At 40.9% G+C, this 20,215-nt stretch overlaps 1 protein-coding gene across 2 annotated transcripts in view; it reads right to left on the bottom strand.

Moving 5' to 3' along the window:
- The window catches only part of igsf21a (immunoglobin superfamily, member 21a), a 113,132-nt gene that overhangs the window by 20,481 nt on the left and 72,436 nt on the right, over positions 1-20,215 (bottom strand). For both annotated transcript variants that reach the window (XM_057031474.1, XM_057031475.1), the window contains exons 3-4: positions 19,690-19,811; positions 13,622-13,740 (exon numbers count right to left, since the gene is read on the bottom strand). In XM_057031474.1, coding sequence (XP_056887454.1) covers positions 13,622-13,740; positions 19,690-19,811 — 241 coding nt within the window. The remainder of the gene's footprint in view (positions 1-13,621; positions 13,741-19,689; positions 19,812-20,215) is intronic.

Raw genomic sequence — 20,215 nt, 5'->3', positions numbered from 1 at the left:
AGTATTAGCATTAGCACCTTTTAGTAGTCTACCGCAGAAATATTCAGCCCTAAAACAACTCAGTAAGGCTTTAAAAACAACTTTAAATAGAAGACAATGAGAATTTGGAGCTTAGGTACTATTATGCTTTATTGTTAGTCCTCGACTCCCATAAGGACCATATGTAACTTTTTCTCTTCTCGTCAGGGCTGACTGGGGAGAGAGGGGGTAGGTAGAGCAGGGTTAGATTTACTGCTATTTGCCTACAATGAGGACACGGGCAGGACAATAAAGGTTTTAGCTGGACAGTCTGAACTCTCAGTTAAGACATGACAACAGGAGTAGCTTTCTTCTCTTCTTTTTTGGCCACACGAATACAGCAGAAAGCGGCTGTCGCCCTCTGCCCCGCTTAACACAAATGATTGTGTGAATGGCACCTTATACCATTCTTTTTTTCTTTTCTTAAAAGGCATTGTGCACGGCAACCCGCTACAATTTGGCATTGCTATTTTGGGGCCTTGCCAGCATCACCCATCTCTCTTTTGGCACTTTAGCATTTCACAGGACACTGACGCAGATCCCCAATGGCTCAGCTGTCAGAAAGATCTATTCGCTGTGAGACCTACATTGTGATGTTTTTTTTTTCTTTTTCCATTTTCATGCAGCCAAATTCATGGACCCAGGGGAGTAAAATTGGATTATAAAACCATATGAGGCCAAAGAGAGTCACTTGAGGCAGCGAAGGAATCATCATTCAATTCTCAGCCCTCGTCATGCACGAAGAAATTAACTTTTATTAGGTAAACTATGTTTAACCTGTTTTTTTTTTTTTTTTTACCAAGGTTCTGTTATGTAGTTAAGACTGTTGGTAGCCATTAGTCGTTCATTCAAAAAGTGATCTGCTTCATTACAATTAAGAAATTAAGGAAATATATATGTGGCATTAAAAAAGTAAAGAAAATCGATATTTTTTAAAGCCTTTTGTACTTTAATTGCAAGAACAGCCTGGTGTCGTAGTGAGAATGCGCTTGATTGAATAGAGCAGCTGCAAATCCTGCAAGCATACTCCTAAAGCATTTATGAGGACCATCACGCTCTACAGAGCCATCACAAGAGGACAAGGCGCACAAGCAACAATTTTCCCAGCTATTAAACACGTCAGAGCATCAGCAAAAGACATGGTGTATCTATTCTAATCGCCTTTTCCCTCTCACTTTAAATTATGGACAGAAATTTGTTTATGATGATATGTGTTTGCAGTAAAGGGCCATAGGCAACAACATAGGCAATTTTCCAATCACTGCTCCTGAGGAGGTTACGTAAAAGTTTATCTGTTTGACTTTCAGTAAAATAACTCTAAAAGGCTCTGAATGGATATTCCGGAGATTCAGATTCAGATTCAGATTCAGATCCTTTATTGTCCCACACGGGGAAATTTACAGTGCAACAACAGCAAGAGCAACGAGAAAAAAATAAGATAAAATCAGATAGAACAGGATTTGGGATATACAAAGAGGATGTATATTTACAATAATCCAGATAAATGGATACTCGGCCTCTGTGTACCTGTACATAGTACAGAGGGTGAATACAATATACATATCAGAATATATAATATTCAGATTGTGCTAGCTAGATGTTGATCATAGGCAACATTTCTGATTCTGGAGGGACTTTGACTCTTGATCAAGACAACGGAGCTTTGATCAGAAAGAAACTAACATATAGAAATGACAATGTTAGCTAACCCCTTAGTAGCCGAGTGTCAGGGAATCACCTATATGTGCGTGTTAATATATATACACACACACAGAGACACAGATACACTCTTAAATAGTCTTAAATATTTAAGACGTCTTATAAATGAAAGAGGAGACAGGATGGCGTGTGCAGAACTCACTCATCTTCACTCAGGCTCCCCCATGGTACAAAACGGCACTCTGGCCACATACAATTTAATAATAATTGTTGTTTTAATGCACAACCCAGCCTATTACACTTCTATTGCTACAGCCTATATATGTGTAAATAAGTTTGGTGAGTTCCCTTCACATTGTGCGTGCAAACACTCTTACACTGTTAAACATGGCCCTAAGAACACCAAAAATCCTAGAGGCTAATCAGAAATATAGGCTTGAAACGGGAGTGGAAAGCTCAGACACTGGAGGTCTGATCTGGGGTTGCTGCAGGTCTTCAGGTCCAGGTTCAGCAACACTCAGGACCCAAAGAAAGAGGTTAGCTGACTACCTGAATACACTGAATGACCAGGTTCTTCCTGGCTGCCTCGGGCATATTCCAAGATGACAACACCAGGGTTCATCAGGTTCAAATGGTGAGAGGATGGATCAGGGAGCATGACACATCATTTTCACACATGGACTCGCCAGCACACAGTTCAGACCTTGACCCCCTTGAGAGTCTTTGAGATGTGCTGGAGAAGCCCCTTTGCTAGTAACATGCAACAATAGCCCAACATAATCTTATTTCAAAGGCACTCGTTTGGTATGTTTGGTATGGACGAAAGTGGAAAATGGAATGGAATTTTCTGTCTCGAATTTTAGCACGATCTACTTCAGTTCGATAATGAAAAGCTCCATTGAGGATACAAAGACAAATCTTGAATTGCATTTGATTGATTTGTTCCTGCAGTTGGTAATGTGTGAACTGGTAGCTGACACCATATATCAACAGTGTTCCCTAAGCTTTGCAGCAGGTTCTTAATGAGCCAGAACAACCCTTGCCCAAGGGTCACTACACCGCGGGAGTAAGATACTCATATGTGCCTGTGAAGGGCTAGTAAAGGGTTTTGTCTCTCATCTGGTGCTGAACTGACATGTTAACCTTCTGCTAGACCTTCGTGGATTATCATCGCCTGGATGAATGAGAGCATACGTGCACATATTGATGTATGCAGTTCTTCAGAGTGGTAAACTGCTTACCAAACTCACGTGTCCATTCGTATGTGTTGTTAATGTATACAACAGTGTACACACCAAATTTATGCACAGAATGCTATAGAGTATCTGAGTCTTTTACCACCCACATTTTAACTTGTATCTCCATGTGCCTGAATAAGCAGCAGGGCAAAAATGTTTTTTTCCCCTAGAAATACGCATGCTTGTTGAATAATGAATGATGCAGCAGTTCAAGTACAATATGTACATTAAAAATACTATTTCTGTCATTTCCGTCAACGGCAGAGATGTCAAGAAAAGAGTCGCTGATGGCAAACTGAAGTGCCCTTTAAACCGATATCTCCCGCTCTCATTACAAGAATGTAGGACTAATGCATAGCAGCCTGCTATTCATATATGACACACAAATGCTTCAATGTAAGGCAGATTTACCAACATCTGTTCAGCAGCTTTCAAACAGCTGCAGCGGAAACAACAGGCAGTTTTCATCTGATGTCTTTTACAGACACCATCCCAAGGCCTCGTGATATGCTGCTAGAGTCCGAAGAGGGAAGCTGTGCATGTATGTATTAATATGTGCACGTGTATATGTAGGTGTGTATGTTCAGGCCACGCCAGGTTTACGTCACACCACATTCAGAGATCGCATAGGAGAGTTTCCCGTCCACGTGCCAGTCAGTCTAAAACTCTGGGCTGGTTCTAGTTGAGCTACGGCGTCCATTTTTGGTCATCGAACTACCTTTACGAATTTGTTTTCTTATGTGCCTGTAAACACACTGAGTACATACATACCCAATATAAATTAAATTTACGGCCAACACCAGAAAAATAGGATCAAACCATCAAACAAAAGCTGACATCATTTCCTAAAGAACTAAATCCCTTGAGCCAAGCACTTTTCTCTGCTTTGTCTTGTCAGACATCTGGCGTGTTCATCTTATCGTTTAACATTTGTCAAAGATGAAGACATGCAGCACTACAGAGATTTCTTTCCAAATCTTCTGATTAATAAATCCAGTTTCTAATGCATTATTCGGGGGTTGAAGGAAACACTTAAAAAAAGTTAAAATGTACAAATCAAATGAACAAATACAATAAATGAGTAAAATGAATGTTACACACTTTAAAAAATATGTCCCGCATGTGGAAATCTGGCCATATTACCATTCATCTGCATTTCCCAAAAAATCTTTCAGACTAAAAAAAAATAAGAAAAAAAAAAAAAACCTGAACTGCAAGAAGAAAGCTTTTTATTTAATAGATCATTAACATTTCAAGTGACTCAATCTAAAGTATCAACATTAAAATACAAATGAGCGTAAACATTTTGCAACATCTTTTTCTTATCTACCCAGCCGGCCATCAGCAGGAGGGTCCCCCTACATGAGCCTGGTCCTTCTCAAGGTTTCTTTCTGTTAAAGGGGAATTTTTCCTTACCACTGTTGCTTGTTTAAGGTTAGGCCCTGGGATTCTGGAAAGCGCCTAGAAACAATTTTGATTGTAAAAGATGCTGTATAAATAATGATTGATTGACTGATTATTTTCCATTTTAAATGTCCCCATTTCCCCCAATTTTGACAACTCAAGCGCTGAACATGACAGCTGAAGAACGACCCCATCCTCCACTTGTCACCAATTCTTTAATTAAATCCAAAACCTCAGCAAAAAAAAAAAAAAACCACAACAGAGAAAACATCTGTTGGACGACTTTCAATTTGAAACCAGGTTTGCTTCGGTTCTGGTTGTCGATCGACTCAATGGAACAAAGATTCACAACTGTGCCTGAAAAGACTTGTAGCAAATATGTATAAAAAATAATACAAAAATACTATAGCAATGTTTAGGTTCTTCAGGAGATCGTGGCATAAAACCCGATGCTACTTTGAGCTTGTATGTCTCAGCTAATCTGTATCATTCCAGACCAAACGATCTTAGCTAGCAGCAAACTGTAGCAACGAGAGATAAATGTGTCAAATTCCTTTTCGTCACATATTTATGCTATTTGACTTTGGGATCAAAAGACAAGGGACCTATACGGCGTTAAAATGCTTTTGGTCGCTTGAGGCGTAGAAGCAGAAATAGCTAAACATGGCTGAATTAACTTGGTGTGTTTGTGCCGTACATTTGATTTAGTTCTATCCAGTTGTATACCCTTTATTCACCTTGTCCAGTGTGATTTCATCTAAGTCAAATAAGGAGAGGGAGATGAGGTTTCCCTACCTCCTCCACCTATAGCAGCTTAGCTTAACTGTAGCTAAAAGTTAAACGACCCTTTTCTCATCATCATCCTCAGTGTGGCTGAAATAATGACTGTAGAATTAATGACAATAAGGCTTCATAAATTGAAAGGTTTTAAGTCCGATCTTTACGGAAGAGAGGGTGTCCACCTCCTGCACTGGTTCCACTGCAGAGGGTCCGATATCTAAAGGCTTGGCCACCCTTTGTACTTGAGAAGCTTCTGGGAACCACAAGTAAACCAGCTCTGTGGAAGATGATTCATTTGTAAGGAGACGGTTTTAACTGCATCCCACACGGGAAAAATTCAGAACATTCATGTGTTACTGACCTCCACAACTGTTTTTTTTGTTCCAAAACTAAGAGAGCAGATAATTAGGAGATTTAGTGCTGTGAACTTGTTGTGAAGAGAACGGTCACCATCGTTTACCATTTTACATTCTCTTTATACATAACGAGCTCAGGCCTTTTGCTTTATGCTGCACTTTTCCAGACTGACACTTGCAAATTGATGTGAATTTGTTCTCTCCCTCTTCTCTCTCTCTCTCTCTCTCAGTGAGAGAAAGTGCACATTTTAACACAATCCAAAACCAATGCCAACAAAAATAATTTGGACAGCTGAATGGAGTGTTGGAAATCACTTTTTACTCCCCCTTTAAATAAGGAATGGTAGGTTTATTTTAACAGTAGAAAGATCAAACAACATCCTTATATGATAAGGATGGAAAAGGTAAGTAAATAAGATGGGAGGAGCTTGTTGACAACAACACTCTTCGCTGTACTGGACTGAGAGCCTCACAAGGTCCTCCTGCTCTAGAGGGCAGTTATTTATCCCTGCTTGCCAGATTATACCCTTTATTTTGGGGTATAATGGGAGAGATCAAAATCTCTCCCATTGTATATGTTTCTTCTATTACTAGAATATTAAAAATTAATGCATCATAGTTATCTGGCAGCGCTAGAACGCAACTAACAACAGTTCAAATTCAGTCGCGCTGCCATTCAGCACTGGATTGTGTAGCACCGGGACTCATCCTTTCAGTAGGCGTCATTATATAAGGAAAAAATGTTTGTAAATGTTTTGACTTTGCTAAACAGAAAGTTGTAGATATTTGTGCCTCTGCTTTCCGTTATGGGACGATTTCATTTCAGGTGTAACCTTTGCTTGGTAGCAATCTTTCTCGGAAACATGCCAATGATTGATGGATTGGTATTTCAAGAAGATTGACTTCCTCAGAGCAAAACGATGTGTGCGTGTGCACATGCGTGCATGCATGTGTTTATCAATCCCAATTTAAAAACTGATTTTGACTCGTAGCGGCTCCAAGAAATGACTCTGCCAGAGATTGAATTTTGGAGGATAACAACGGAGATTGAGGCTACTTCCAATCTTAATCTCTAATAATTCCTTACACGCACACACACACACGCGCGCGCACAGACACACAGAAGCGTTCCCCACCATATCAGACTCGAAGAATATAATGTTGAGGACCCAGCCTGGAGGTGATGCAGAAAGGCTCGGTGTTAACTCCCGACTCCGACTGAGCAGCCGACACTAATCGCTCCTGTATCATTTTGATCCATCCGCTACGTTAACTGTCTGAACTTTAAATGGACAAAATAGGCTTTTTTCATTTCGACGCCTGAGAACACGTCAAGGAGTCTCCATTAGCATTAGCCCCATGTCCCTTTGTTGAGAGTGTAATGTTGCTGACATTGGTTTGCTTAGTGGCATTAGTAAAGTTAGTTAATAAAGTCATATTTTAGCACATTCAGTGGCATCTCTGCTGTCATGCTTGACAATCCTAAACCTTCAGTTTAGCATTTCATCCACCATATTAAACCTTTTTTTAAATATACGTCGACATTTTATGGTGATTTGATAATCTTTGCTCTGTTGAGCGAAATTGAACCTAGAATAATTCCTATTTTTTTGTTGTTTCTTTACAATAATAATATCATCTACTGCGAAAACATGAAGGTTATCACAAATTTCACTGCTTCATCGGTATTATCGATATAATGATCACTGAGCTGGAAACACAAAACTAAAGAGGTTAATATTTAAAAGTAACCACTGGGAAAATATTGGCGATCTCTTACTTGTTTAGCTGTCCAAAGTCATTCTGAAACATGATATTAGAGCCTGTACCTGAGCGCCATATGCCACTGCATCACTACTGGAACTGGCTGATATAATGACCCCATTCTTGAAAATGCTAACATGTGGTCTGAACCACCACCACCGTGCACGAGGGGGGCTTGGCGCAGGGAGACACGCCACAGCACCCGGGAATACGTTGCTCAGCATTCGCACAGCTAAGCGTGCATGAACTTTACTGCAAAATAAAGGGAAACTGTTTGGGCGCTGTGCTTTTGCTATGTTGCTCATCCAAGTGAATCAGAGGCCGTGGGGGCACAAGCAAGTCACCAGGCAGATGTTGGAGGAGCCCCCAGCTGTGCTTTACACACACACACACACACACACACACAAAGTATATATATACTTTGTGTGTATATTATGTGCTGCAGCAGTCTGTAAAGCACCATGGATGTTGCCATCAGTGATTCGTGGTACACACACACACACACACACACACTATATCTCTCTTGGTGAAAAGAAATAAATATTCATGCCTGCAGGCTGCTTTATTAGGCTACTGCATCTGCATTTCTTGTTTCCCTAGAAAAGTATCATCAGTCGCTCATCTTCGCGCAGGACGAAGGACAAGTGTCCCGTCTCAAACAACCAAGAGCTCGAGGAAAGACACTCTGCAGCTTCCTGTCGGTACTGGAACTACGCACTGCTGCTTTCCTTACCAAACCTGTTCTGCAAATTAGTTTTAGAAGTATTAGAGTTATCGCCAACTTTGCAATGATTTGTGTGGCTGCAAAAATAAATCAAAGAATTGAAAAAAGAACCGATAGTTTATGATATAGTCTGGACTGTTGACGCTTGTCGAGCCATACATCGTCTTTCAAGGCTTCCAAGCATATTTTCCAGCATAAATATAGCCCTTTTGATATGAAAATATGATCAAAGCCTAAATGATTTTTGACTTACATGGAAACAGCTTTAAGGGGAATCATGTATTTATTTGATAAGAGAGCACGGCGGGTACAGAGTGTGCCTGTGAGTGCAGAGAACATTCATCACAGCATTCATTTATTAAAGGAAAACACCAGCACAAAATCATATTTGACGGTGACTGAAACTTCTGCCTGGAATGTTGCTGATGTAGTCAGACTGGCGTCGATTTGATTTGTTCATATTTCATCTGTGACAGTCAATGGACGTCACAGAAAGCCAGAGCCTGACCCCCGGACGAGGAAAACCTAACGTTTAACAGGGTGAAACCCTGAGCAGACCCAGAATACAACAGGGGGCTCCTCCTGCTGATGGCTGGTGGGGTGTACTGATATTATTAACAGCAGGAAGTAATTTGTTCATCTTCCAGTCTATTTCCTTACATATTATCAAGTTACAAATCCTCTAATCTATTGTTTAAGAGATGGCTACATAGGGGAGAGGAGCCTCAAACAAGATAACACGGAGGTAAAACTGGTGATACAAGGAGCTTTTCTCATACTTTGTTGCAATAACCTGTGGGGAGATAAAGCTGCTTCTCTTCTGGCTCCTCTTCATTCTGCACTCAAAATGAGGGACCTCGGAGAGGAGCGGAGTGAAGAAAGAGATGGAGGCATCCTTAGTGAGTGGGAGCAAAGGGAATGAGGGAGACGGTACAAAAAATAGCGAAGCATACACCTGACATCACAAAGTCGACTGCAAGGACACATCGGGATGCGCTGTTTAGACATTCATCTCAGAAAAAAACAAAAAGCGCTTCCCATGAAAGAAGAAAGGGCTGCATTGTGAAAGACATCACAAGGTTATTGTAAAGTAGAACTTGAAAGACTTTTGGAAAGATTTGAAGGTATGTTTCTGAAGAAGCTGCAATAAAGAAATTGTGAATGGCCCAAAGTTATTTGACAAAAACAGCCCTGGGGAGGATTCAGCTGTATGGATCTGCGAATCAGACTATTCATTGATTATCACTCTTTCACTTCAACTGGCAATTAATGTGAAACTGTAGAAATACATAAGAAGATTTTCTAATAATCGATTGAGTTTGGAATGTGATGACCGGGATAGTGGAATGGCTATTTCTAATGAATAGTCTATGCCTATTCTCTTCTCTCCTCTCCTCTCCTCTCCTCTCCTCTCCTCTCCTCTCCCCCCCCCCCCCCCCCCCCCCATGAGCAGGAGGGTCCCCCTACACGAGCCTGGTTAAGGTTTCTTCCTGTTAAAGGGGAGCTTTTCCTTGCCACTGTTGCTTGTTTGGGATCAGGCCCTGGGATCCTGGAAAGCACCTAGAAACAATTTTGATTGTAAAAGACACTATATAAATAAAAATTGATTGATTGATTGATTGATTGATTGATTGACAAAAAAAGACAGAGACATTTTCTTCCAGGGAACAGTAAACATCCTCTAGACAGACTAAAGTACATTTCAGTATTGCAGTTTATCTTGTTGCCGTTCAACACTGTTATTGTGAGGTGGAAGCAAAACTCCTTTGTGTCTCACAGAGAAGGTGCTTTGTCAAACAGGACGCTAACAAAACCCAATTAATAGAGGTTGGAACGAGTGCCCGACTCTCTTGAATGTTCAAATTTACCCCCTAAAGAGCTGCCTCATGTAACACTATTGCTCAGTAGGGTTGTTCTGCTGGACCATATCGTCCTGCGTCTCCCTACTGGGAACTATCACCTCATTAGTAGTTGGACATTCCTGCAATGGTCAAATAGCGATCGAGCGATTAACGACAGTGAAGATTCAAGATTTTCTATGTCCTGCCATGCCCACAGTCAAAATATGTACCATCCACAGAAGAAAACGGGGTTGTTGCTTTTTTTTTTACCCAATCTATCCAACTGAAGATAGCAAGCTTAGGTTAGCCACAGAATCTCCGCTGCTGGAAGCTAACTCCTCCAAGATTTTTACCCCAACGATCACCACTGGGCTTAACCAAAAGACTTCATCTGGTCTTTCAACTCATTGTATTGGAGTGTATTTGTTGACATGTTTGATTGATGCAATGCGACGAGCTGCTTCCAGTCAAACCAGTCAAATGAGATGAAGCCATATGTGGATGCTGTGGGCTAGGAAATGCACATTTTCGAAGGAAAGACACATATTAGGAATGAAATACATCTGAGCCCAAGGATTCTGCGTTTACATCAACAGACTGAGTGAGGTTAGCGAAAACAGTGTTGCGGAAAACAGCACGGGACTGTCAAGGGGGCATGTGACATTGAGGGAAAAATGAGGGAGGAATACAAAATCATAGCAAGAAGTCTTGACCAATCGCCCGACTTGCCAAAAGGAGATGGCAAACGCTTCAGAAGGCGAGTGGCGAGTAGAGCTGGCGCCAGGATCTTGGCCAGACTCGTGTTTCTTCTCATTCCTCGCTGAACTAGCGCACTAAAATAGGCAACTTCACATGCTCACTGATGTTTAATATGTCCTGTGGCAAAATCCACTCATGGCTTCGCAGGTTCAGACCATTTGGACACCTCGTAGAACATCACTACAGTTTCCAAAAGCGGTGAATCGGGGAAGCCTGGGGTCTTAAAGCTGCCGAGGAAGGGCTCTGACCTGCAGTGGTTGCAGACGTTCCGCTCTCTCTCGGTTCATATGCCATTAATCGTACCCATTTAGAAAATGGGAAACTAAATATACACAGGGCTTAATTAAAGTCAGGCATCCATTATTGAAGCAAATCCTAGTTTTATGGGATGAGGAGGCAATTAGTCCCTCTACACCTTGGTGCTCATCTCGTGCTCATGTTTCTAGGAATTAGAAACATCAGCTTTGCGGCATCATGGAGGCTATCCTCTCAGGTGCACCATCATGGCACCTAAAAAGGTTTCCAGAATGACCTGTCGTGACATTTAATTGCAGGGGTGTTCCAGCAGATTTATTGCAGCCCAACAGTTCTGATAGAGTTTAAATAGCAGCGCAACCTTCCCAAGGTCAAGGACTTGTGAGGAGACAGAGCCATTACTGTCATCTGTGGACTGTCATGTAGAACATTTAGGGTAATGACAAATAATGACTCCAGCTCGCCTTTTCTCTTGGGAAAATACATATTGATTTCCTGCCGCACAGTTGCCTGGAATTCTGACCTTAGCTTTGCAGACATGGACATGTCAGTGTTGGTAGAATGAAAGAAGTGGACTCAAACCAGGAAAGATCATCAATGTCAATATACTATTCCATAAAGTATCTAAAAAAACAGACTTTTTGAGTGGGGTGGATGAGATTTAAAAGTAGAAGACAGAGCAATTTCACCCTAAATCTCACATTTTGCTGTGTTTAATCTTATAATCCGCAGTAAGAACCTGAACAGAATGCTCCAGTTTGCTTCACATGTCAGAAGTTAATTATATGAAACCATCTGCCTGTCGCACAGTTCTGTAAATTACTCATTTTAATTATTCAATAGTTTTGTAATTGGGGAAAAAAATACAGCCATTTACATGAAAAATGTAATTCCAGCTCAATGATGTCACGGAGGCTCCTGTAGGTCAGGAAGAAAAGCGAAGCCTCATAACTTTTTAACGTTAAAGAACGAAGGACGGCAGTGGTGGTCGTGGCGGTTCAGGGTTTATCCTTCAAAAAAGACACCATAGAATTTCCAGGCAATGGATTCATTAAAATGATAATTTTGATTTTAAAAAAATGTAAATATTCTCCATTTACTGCTTCCTATGAATTAACTTTTCCCCTCATTTTTCTTTATTTCTCCCTTCTCCTTTTTTCTTCAGTTCCCACTGAACCTGACACACTAATAGGTTATGAATAATTCTGTTTCAGTTTAGACAGCAATTAGCCCCGATGCCAGAGGCCATTCTCCTTCCTCTCTTATGGAGTAGTGATTTAACACATAGTTGATTTGGAGCACTCCACACCATCCCGTGTCGACATCGCTCCCTCCTACCTACTCAGCTCTGGAGCAAAATATAGTACCAAAGCCCTTTCCTGTTGATTTGTCTTTGGGCGGCGACAGTATGGGGAAATCCCAAAAAGATATGATCACCAATGACTCAGTTATTTAACAAAGCAGTCATTTCCCAGAGGTGCAAATGTGATGATCAAATATTACAGTCACCAGTGCCTCTCTGGTGGTCTGTAAAAAAAATGGCTCCAGTTTCTAATTAGCTACTGGACCACGTGGAGAACAGCATGCCCACGCTGCTGAAATGAGCAAAGCAGCTGTTGTCGAATTCAATATTTACAACAGCGACTGTCCAGAAGTCCTTCTCTGATGACTGAAGGGGGTGTGCTGAAGACGGCAGCCTCCTAAGTCCATATTGCTGAAGAGTCTAATTGGACACAATGTGCGATGTGGAAACAAATGTTCTGCCAATAAATGCAACCTTTATTTTAGGTTGAGCACATCTGCTCGTCAGGATTCTAGAGTTAAGAGATTCTTCTGATGGATTTGGAGCCAAATGAAGGAACATGAAATGTACAACGCTCTAGGTTTATAAGAATAATGACAGCAACTGGACCCTGTCAACCCAGGAGGGGTTTGGTTATTCCTGATGTAACACAGGCACTCATGGACAAGCACGTGGCTCCTATAAAGAAGGAAAGTGCAAAGAATAATAATGTGAAAATGGAAATACTAAAAGTGTATGAAATGTGTCAGATATTCACCTATTAGAACTGGTTCAGCGGGCAGCAGAATAGCAAACGTCAGAATATACTGGCAGAGTTCTCCCCTCGTCTGCCTTCACACACTTAAGAACCAGACCGACGTGTCATTTTTAATCCATAAGTTGGCTTCAGCTCTTCTGGGAGGCCCATTGACCATTCTTGCAGGAGTGCGTTTGTGAGGTCAGACGCTGTCAGCGGGCTTGGAATCCACGTATGTCCGTGCAGTCAGCACAGAAGTACTGTGACGGTCGGGTTGCTAAGGACATTTTTAACTCTTCCAAAAAGCAGAACTGTTCCCACCCTTTCGTTTCCAACGCCAAGAGTTTACAGATCGTTGCAGGGCACAACGCAATTTAACACCAGAATACATCGAGGAATTTACACAATACTGCAGCAATTTTACACGTCATCTTATTTAAAATTACATTCGGGAACTGTAACTAAGCACTGACACAACACCCACAAGTCCATGTGCCCAGCTCATGAGAGGGCTACGTTGCACTGCTAACAGAAATTAGCATAGCTAGGTAAAAACTGTAAAACCATCAAATCTAACATATGCCATATTTCTGCATATGCAGCATAAAGATGAATCCAGTTTGTTAATGAAGATGAACTGTTGAGCGAATCAGTGTCATTTTTATAAATCCAAACAAACTTATTGAATAGCTCAGGCACCACCGTATATTTCCTTTAATTCATTTAAATACATCAAATTTTGTATGCGAGAAAGAAGAAAAAGATTTGCAACGGTGTTACTTACACATGACAGTCAGAAAAACATTCCCTGAAGCCAGGATCACCTTCTCCCTGGTTGCTCGGTCGTAAATCCCCACGTGGCATTCGTAAGGCCCATTGTCTGAGATCTTGACCTCGGAGAGTCTGGAAAGAACATTCAAGTCTCAATAAATTGATTGAAATTTTTTTGTATCTTCGCCATAGCGCACTGATGTGAAAATGGCTGTAATAGGGACTTCATGAAGGTACATTAATGTGTCAGGGGAAACGTCCAACAATGCTAGATTTATATTATTAGTCTTCTAGATTTTAAAATGTATGCATTCAAAATCATTTTCCCATTAACTTCTAAATGCTGTGTCAATCAATTAAAAACAATCATTTAAAATGACGCCTTCACCATTAGAGAAATCATTGCAAATATTCGTGAAAGGCCTTCTACCGAGGCAAATGTGTTTTGATTCTTTGATCGGGTATCACCCCGACATTGGTGTCAAGGCATGACTTTAAAGTTGGAACGTTAATGTCTCCGACATGGAAGTGCTGAAAAATCCATGTAGCATCGTTGAGTGAGACATTTGTTGGCGAGGCGGTTCGTTTTACCCAAAAGGTGATGAGAGAGAGAGTGGGGCGGGGAGAGAGGGGGAGAGACAGAAACAGGGAGAGAGGGAGGGAGGAGACAGAGACAGGGGGGACAGAGGGACGGAGGGAGGGGGGAGACAGAGAGGGGGCGAGAGAGTAAGTGTGTGAAAGAGGGGGAACATGAGATAAAAATAGAGGGGGATGATTTTGCACACAAATTTCAGTCCACAGTTGATCAGCACTGAGGCTGTAACGATTTATTCATATGCAGAAATTACTCTGCAGTTAAATTGAATTTTAAACTGGTGTTTACAAGTGATCCAATAATTTAAAAAGTGGCCGTGCATACAATTCATCGCCTGCTATATTCCGGACCCGTCATGTGTCAGCAAGAACATCAAGCACAGAGGTGTACAAAATGTACAGGTGCAATAAGACACGGCGTGAATAAAAATCAACAGGTCCCTGAAATTTAATAACTGTTTTGAAGAAACCGAATAAATCAAGCGAGAAATGAATGCACAAAGATATAATATAGCTATTAATTTCCTTATGCACTTGTGGAGGCTTTTGTTCGAACCCTTTGTAAAAAAGTTAAACCAAACCAGCCCTGTGGATGCCTGCATTCTAGCAGCTGCTGAGGGTTTGTTCTGCCATATAGAGGCTGCAAATCTGGACTTCCTGCCTGCTGCTCTCATGGCTTCAGACAAGGGGGAGCCATAGAAAAGACTGAACTCTGAGAGTAGAGGGTTCAAGCCAGAGAAGGGTTGCCTGGAGTGTGAAAGCCACAAATAACCCTCAGCCACTGTGTTGCTTTTACTTTGACAGCAGCAGGTGAAACTGAAATGAAATGTTGGATTACTTTAACTTTTAAAGTAATCCTTAGTGGTGGAGTCAGCGTTAATGCAATCCCTCTTTTCTTTGATGTGTCAATCGGGTCAGACGTCAGAACTCAGGCGTCCTGCTGCCCTTTCTCACTCTTTCACTAATGTTAGGCAGGTAGTGCTTTGGCTCTCAGCCAGACGTGTCAGATCTGTGGCTGGAGCACCAGTGGTGGAACAAAAGGCTCCACAATCAGAGCCTGACTGCACTGACAGCAGAACCACCAAACAGTATTAATATGAGGAGATTATCTGTCTGCCTGCCTGCAGAATAACTCAAAAGAATGAATAAATTTTAAGATTATGTTGATAATGGGCCAAGAAAGAGTTGATTAAATTTCGATGATGTTTTGGATTCTGGAGCCCTTTTGCTTTAATCATAAACCAACCTGTCAAAGCAACCCCCTGCCTACAGTATAGTATAGTGTAGTATAGTGTAGTATAGTATAGTATAGTATAGTATAGTATAGTATAGTATAGTAGTATAGTATAGTATAGTATAGTATGGTATGGTATGGTATGGTATAGTATACTACAGTATAGTATAGTATACTATAGTATAGTACCTTATCATATAGTATTGTATCATATAGAATCTTGCTTGAAAACATCATTAGAATTAGCTCCAGCCCAAACTGCCCGTATGACGGGTTTGACCTTACAAGGAAGTGTCCAAGTATTGGTTGCTGTGTGTTTATTCCACTGAAATAAATGAGTTGCTTTAAATCATCTTTTTCATAGCACAGATTTTGTTTATAGAAAGCATTACATTAGTGTCGACTGCCATTACTCCAGGATACGCCTTAAATGCAGAAGGAACACACTATTATTTCAAAGGCTTAAACATAAACGATTACATAACAAGAAGATTTTCTTTTTGCTAACTACAGTGCAAAAATAGCAAATATGTGCAAAAAAAAATCGATGGCAATGCGCCCTCATGGAGGAGCTGCGAAAGCACTCCTCCACATACAAAGATCAATTGTCCCTCAGGGGTTGCATTTAAAAGGCATTTTCTCTTTCAGGGCTCCAAAACTCCCATTTAATCCATCTTGAAAAAAAGACAAACAACTTAATTTAAACATTCATTCAGTCTGACTTTGACACAAATGTTCAGATTCCATATTTTGCCTTGAAGCTCTTGAGATGCACGAATCATGCCTTCCAGACACTATACACTTGATGGAAATCAGAGAGGCTGCAAAAAAATAATGTGCAATCACCTGTGTTCCTGTGGGGATGAGGAGGGGGCCGAATCTTGATGAGATTCTCTTGAGCACTGAGTGAGGTATGATTGGCTTAGTGTGGGCTGGTTCCATTGAAGTAAACTGCTGGTGATGCACAACCTGGGTTTATTTGTTTGTTTGCTATTATAGAAATGTATTCTGAGTCAAATCCACATATAGGATAAAGTGAAATGTGATGACAATGAGCATGAAGAAATGGGTTGGAAGAAAATCCATTTTTTGTTTGTAGATGACAATGTTTAGTCATTTGGGAATCGTGATTATATGACACATCCTTCGAGGTGGAATTGGGTGACGCTTCTCTGTCACACATTTCCGCTTATCCTCACATGACACGATGTGCATACCCCAACATTTTTATGATTTTTCTTCAAAATACAAAGGCACCGTAGCTCATTATTGTTTCTCGTCTCGTTTCCTTTTTATTGCTCTGAAAGTTAGAAACTAATCTCCTTTTCAATTTTCAAGTAAGGCCTAAGACATGTGAAATGAAATATAGAAGCTAGTATGAGTTTAAATCATATCCAAGTGGCACAATATACTGTATATTTTATCCTATTTCTTATTATCATTTCTGGTAAAAAGAAGTTTTAAAATGACGCTCTCGGTAGGGATATAACCAACATTTTACGTTAGCTAACAATGACTTGAAATATAAGTTGTACAATTTATGCAAATGTTTCTGCATGAGGATTAAGGCTTCATTAAACAACCATTCAGCTGTGTATTGAAGATTATAAGCATCATTAGCCAAAGCACATAGGAGATTAATCTTTAAAATCCTACTGGTAACAGCCACTAGAGCGATAACACGGTATCGAGGGGTTAAGCGAATTCTGGCGTGATTGTTGTACCACAGCTCCCCCAATGTGACAGACGGGTTTCATTGCTGTCCAAAATCCCGTTCATATCGCTTACAAAATCTCATCATTTCTACTATTAGAATAGAATGTGAGGAGATGCCTGTATTTATGTGTTTTATGTGTCACCATCGTACTTTTTTCATTATTACCATTACAATTATTGTCCACTGCCAAAAGCGCCTGCATTTCTCCCATGAGCCTCAGAAGTGGATCACTGGTGGGAGAATCATTCAAAGCATACAACGAGTTTAAGGTTTTGACTTGTCATGGCGTCTTCACCCTCAAATCCATCGAAGTTCTAGAACAGGCCTGGCCAACCCGCGGCTCCCGAGTCGCATGCGGCTCTTTGCCTGGTTTCATGCGGCTCTAACGTTTATATCGAAGTTTGTGTTTGTGTTTTTTTAATATGCCTGTTCGCTTCGCTTGAGTTCAATACGGTACCTTCGCCAAACGCGCATGCGCGTTAGATGAAAGTACCGCAAAGTTTCTCAGTAGGGACAAGATCTTTTGAGTAAACAATTAGTGTCAAGTTCGCCTTCAAAATGGCAGGGAAAAAATGCACGAATGCTCCATGACCCGGTTCCGTGATCTACAACTGAAAAGGCCACAGATTGCATTCCTCGTTGCCCCTTTTAATGTGGAGATGCACTGTTTTAAAGCCCCGCTAGTCACAGATGAGGCTGCAGCTGAGTTGGAGATGATCGATCTTTGTGAGGAGGACCAACTGAAACCTGCTTTAAGGGAAGGGGCCATTGGGTTCTGGAAAAGTGTGCCAATGGAAAAATACCCCAATGTCAAATGGGCTGTGCTTAAGATACTGTCAATATTTGGGTCAACATACGTCTGCGAGTCTGTGTTTTCTACCCTGAAACACGTGAAATCAAAGCATTGATCTGTTCTGACTGACACCCATGTGAAAGAATTGCTTCGCGTGGCAACAACTGAATACAAGCCAGATTCATGTGTATGATGTGGCTCTTTGCGGTAACACAGTAAAAAATGTGGCTCTTGGGCTCTGACTGGTTGGCCACCCGGTTCTAGAATGCTGTAAAATCTCTGAAAGGCAATCTATGGACTTCATACCCCACCCACATTAATGGAAAGTATTGTCATTCACACCAAAGACATTTGTACTGCCTTTAATAAATACTTTGTTAGTACCATAAAACTAAAGGATGTACCTGCAGCACCTACAAGTTATTTAGACTGAAGCCATGGAATTTATAAATAGTAGCTGTACAGTCAGCGAGGATAATCTTCACACTACTCTATGAAATTGGCAGCTCCAATCATCATTAAGCCCTGAACCCATATTTTTAATCTCTACCTTGCTTCTGTTTACTTTCCATTGTCCTGGAAGAGTGCTACTATAACTCCGCTGCATAAAGGGAGCCTTTCTTATGATGAAGTGTTGAACGGGAATAAATAATAGTGCACTTGGATCGACCACAGACTTTCTTTGAAGCGTCACATCGACAATCTTAGCTGCAAGCTGCGTCACAGGTTCCTTTTTTCATTTTAGATGAAGGTGATGGAATTTTCAAGCATGCGGCTGCATCAAATCAACAAACAACTAAAACCCCTGGACGACCCTGTACAAGATTTATTCCTGGTGCTAATGATGACACCAATCGTTGTCATTGTTGCTCTTCTGGTTTACCCTCATTTGCAGTGAAATGAGAGGCTCACTGGTTGCTGTTTAGTTTTAAAGCACCTCTCGTTATCTCTCCGTACCCATCAAATAGTTGTTTTCTTCTGAAGGTCCCTAACTGTCCTACAGACTTTGGAAAAAAACTACCTTTACTCGATCTGCTGCACAATCGTTGCAAAATACCTCAAAATTGGTTTCTCCACCATTTCAAAACAAATTTAAGCAAAGTGGTGCTCCACAGTGGTAAACAATACGTTCTTGTTTTGACTGATTCATTCTGAATAGTTTAATGTGGATTCATTGGTAACAGCCTGCCCCGGAGAACGCTACTTGTGTTTGGCCAACTTCACTCCGTTGCCTGCCCAGATCATACCCTTGTCCATGTTTGGGCAGGGGTGATTGACTCCCTCTCTGCTTTAAGATTAAGCTAAAATCTAAAGTTTTTAGGTTATAGTTTAAAGGTTCATTTTGTTACATCTAAGTTGTGTATATTAGTATATATGTTCTTATGTTATGTATGTGTCTGTTCCCTCCTTACCCCCCTCCCCTCGCAAAAATAATTTCGATTGCAACACATGTAATATAAATAAAGTTGTGTTGAACTGACAATATTAATCCCATATATTATTAGGAGCTGTTCCATAGAAGTTTAGTTCATTGCTTCAGCACACAAACCATGTCTGAGCTACATTTTTGTCATTGAAAGATTATAAAATTAACTCTTTACTTGAAAACTGAGGTCATATCTCAGTTACGACCAGTCAAGGAACATATAAAACATCGAACTGACAAGTGAACAAGGTCAAAAATGCCACTTTGGTTGGAAGGAGACATTACACAAGGGAGGACTAAATGATTTGGAGGCTCACCGAACTGTTGATTGGTACACCAGGTCTTCACGTCTGCGGTAGTCCTCCATGTGAGAGTAATTGGTATTAAACATTGCATCATAGGTGAAAATTTTCTGCTTGATGCTTCCCCCATCTGTGACCTATGAAGCAGAAAGAGAGAGAACATTAAAAAGATGATTCCTCAGTTGACGAATGCCAAGGGTCCACTTCTTTGCCCTAAGAGATCCTTTGATGTATAGACTGTTGACTCATGGCCAGAGTGTGGATCTCCTACCTGCAATGACCTAACTGATGCATTTGCACCCATGATAAGTCAATATAAGTCATAATGGCCTAAAGCAAAATAATTGAAAACCTGCTGATAAAGGCTGTAGGCAGGTTGCCAAGAGATGTTCCTGTACGTGGTAAAGTCTTTATAAAGGCTGAGGGTATGGTGTTCTCTATGTGTGAAGCACCTGCTTTCTGCAGGCATAATCATTCACATCGAGATCCTGCAGAGCTAGCTGGATAGTATATTCAAAATAGCCGCTGAATGATTTTTTCT

The sequence above is a fragment of the Takifugu flavidus genome, chromosome 4, assembly GCF_003711565.1.
Source record: "Takifugu flavidus isolate HTHZ2018 chromosome 4, ASM371156v2, whole genome shotgun sequence".
NCBI classification, from domain to species: Eukaryota; Metazoa; Chordata; class Actinopteri; order Tetraodontiformes; family Tetraodontidae; genus Takifugu; species Takifugu flavidus.
This window is presented reverse-complemented; position numbering and strand designations above follow the sequence as displayed.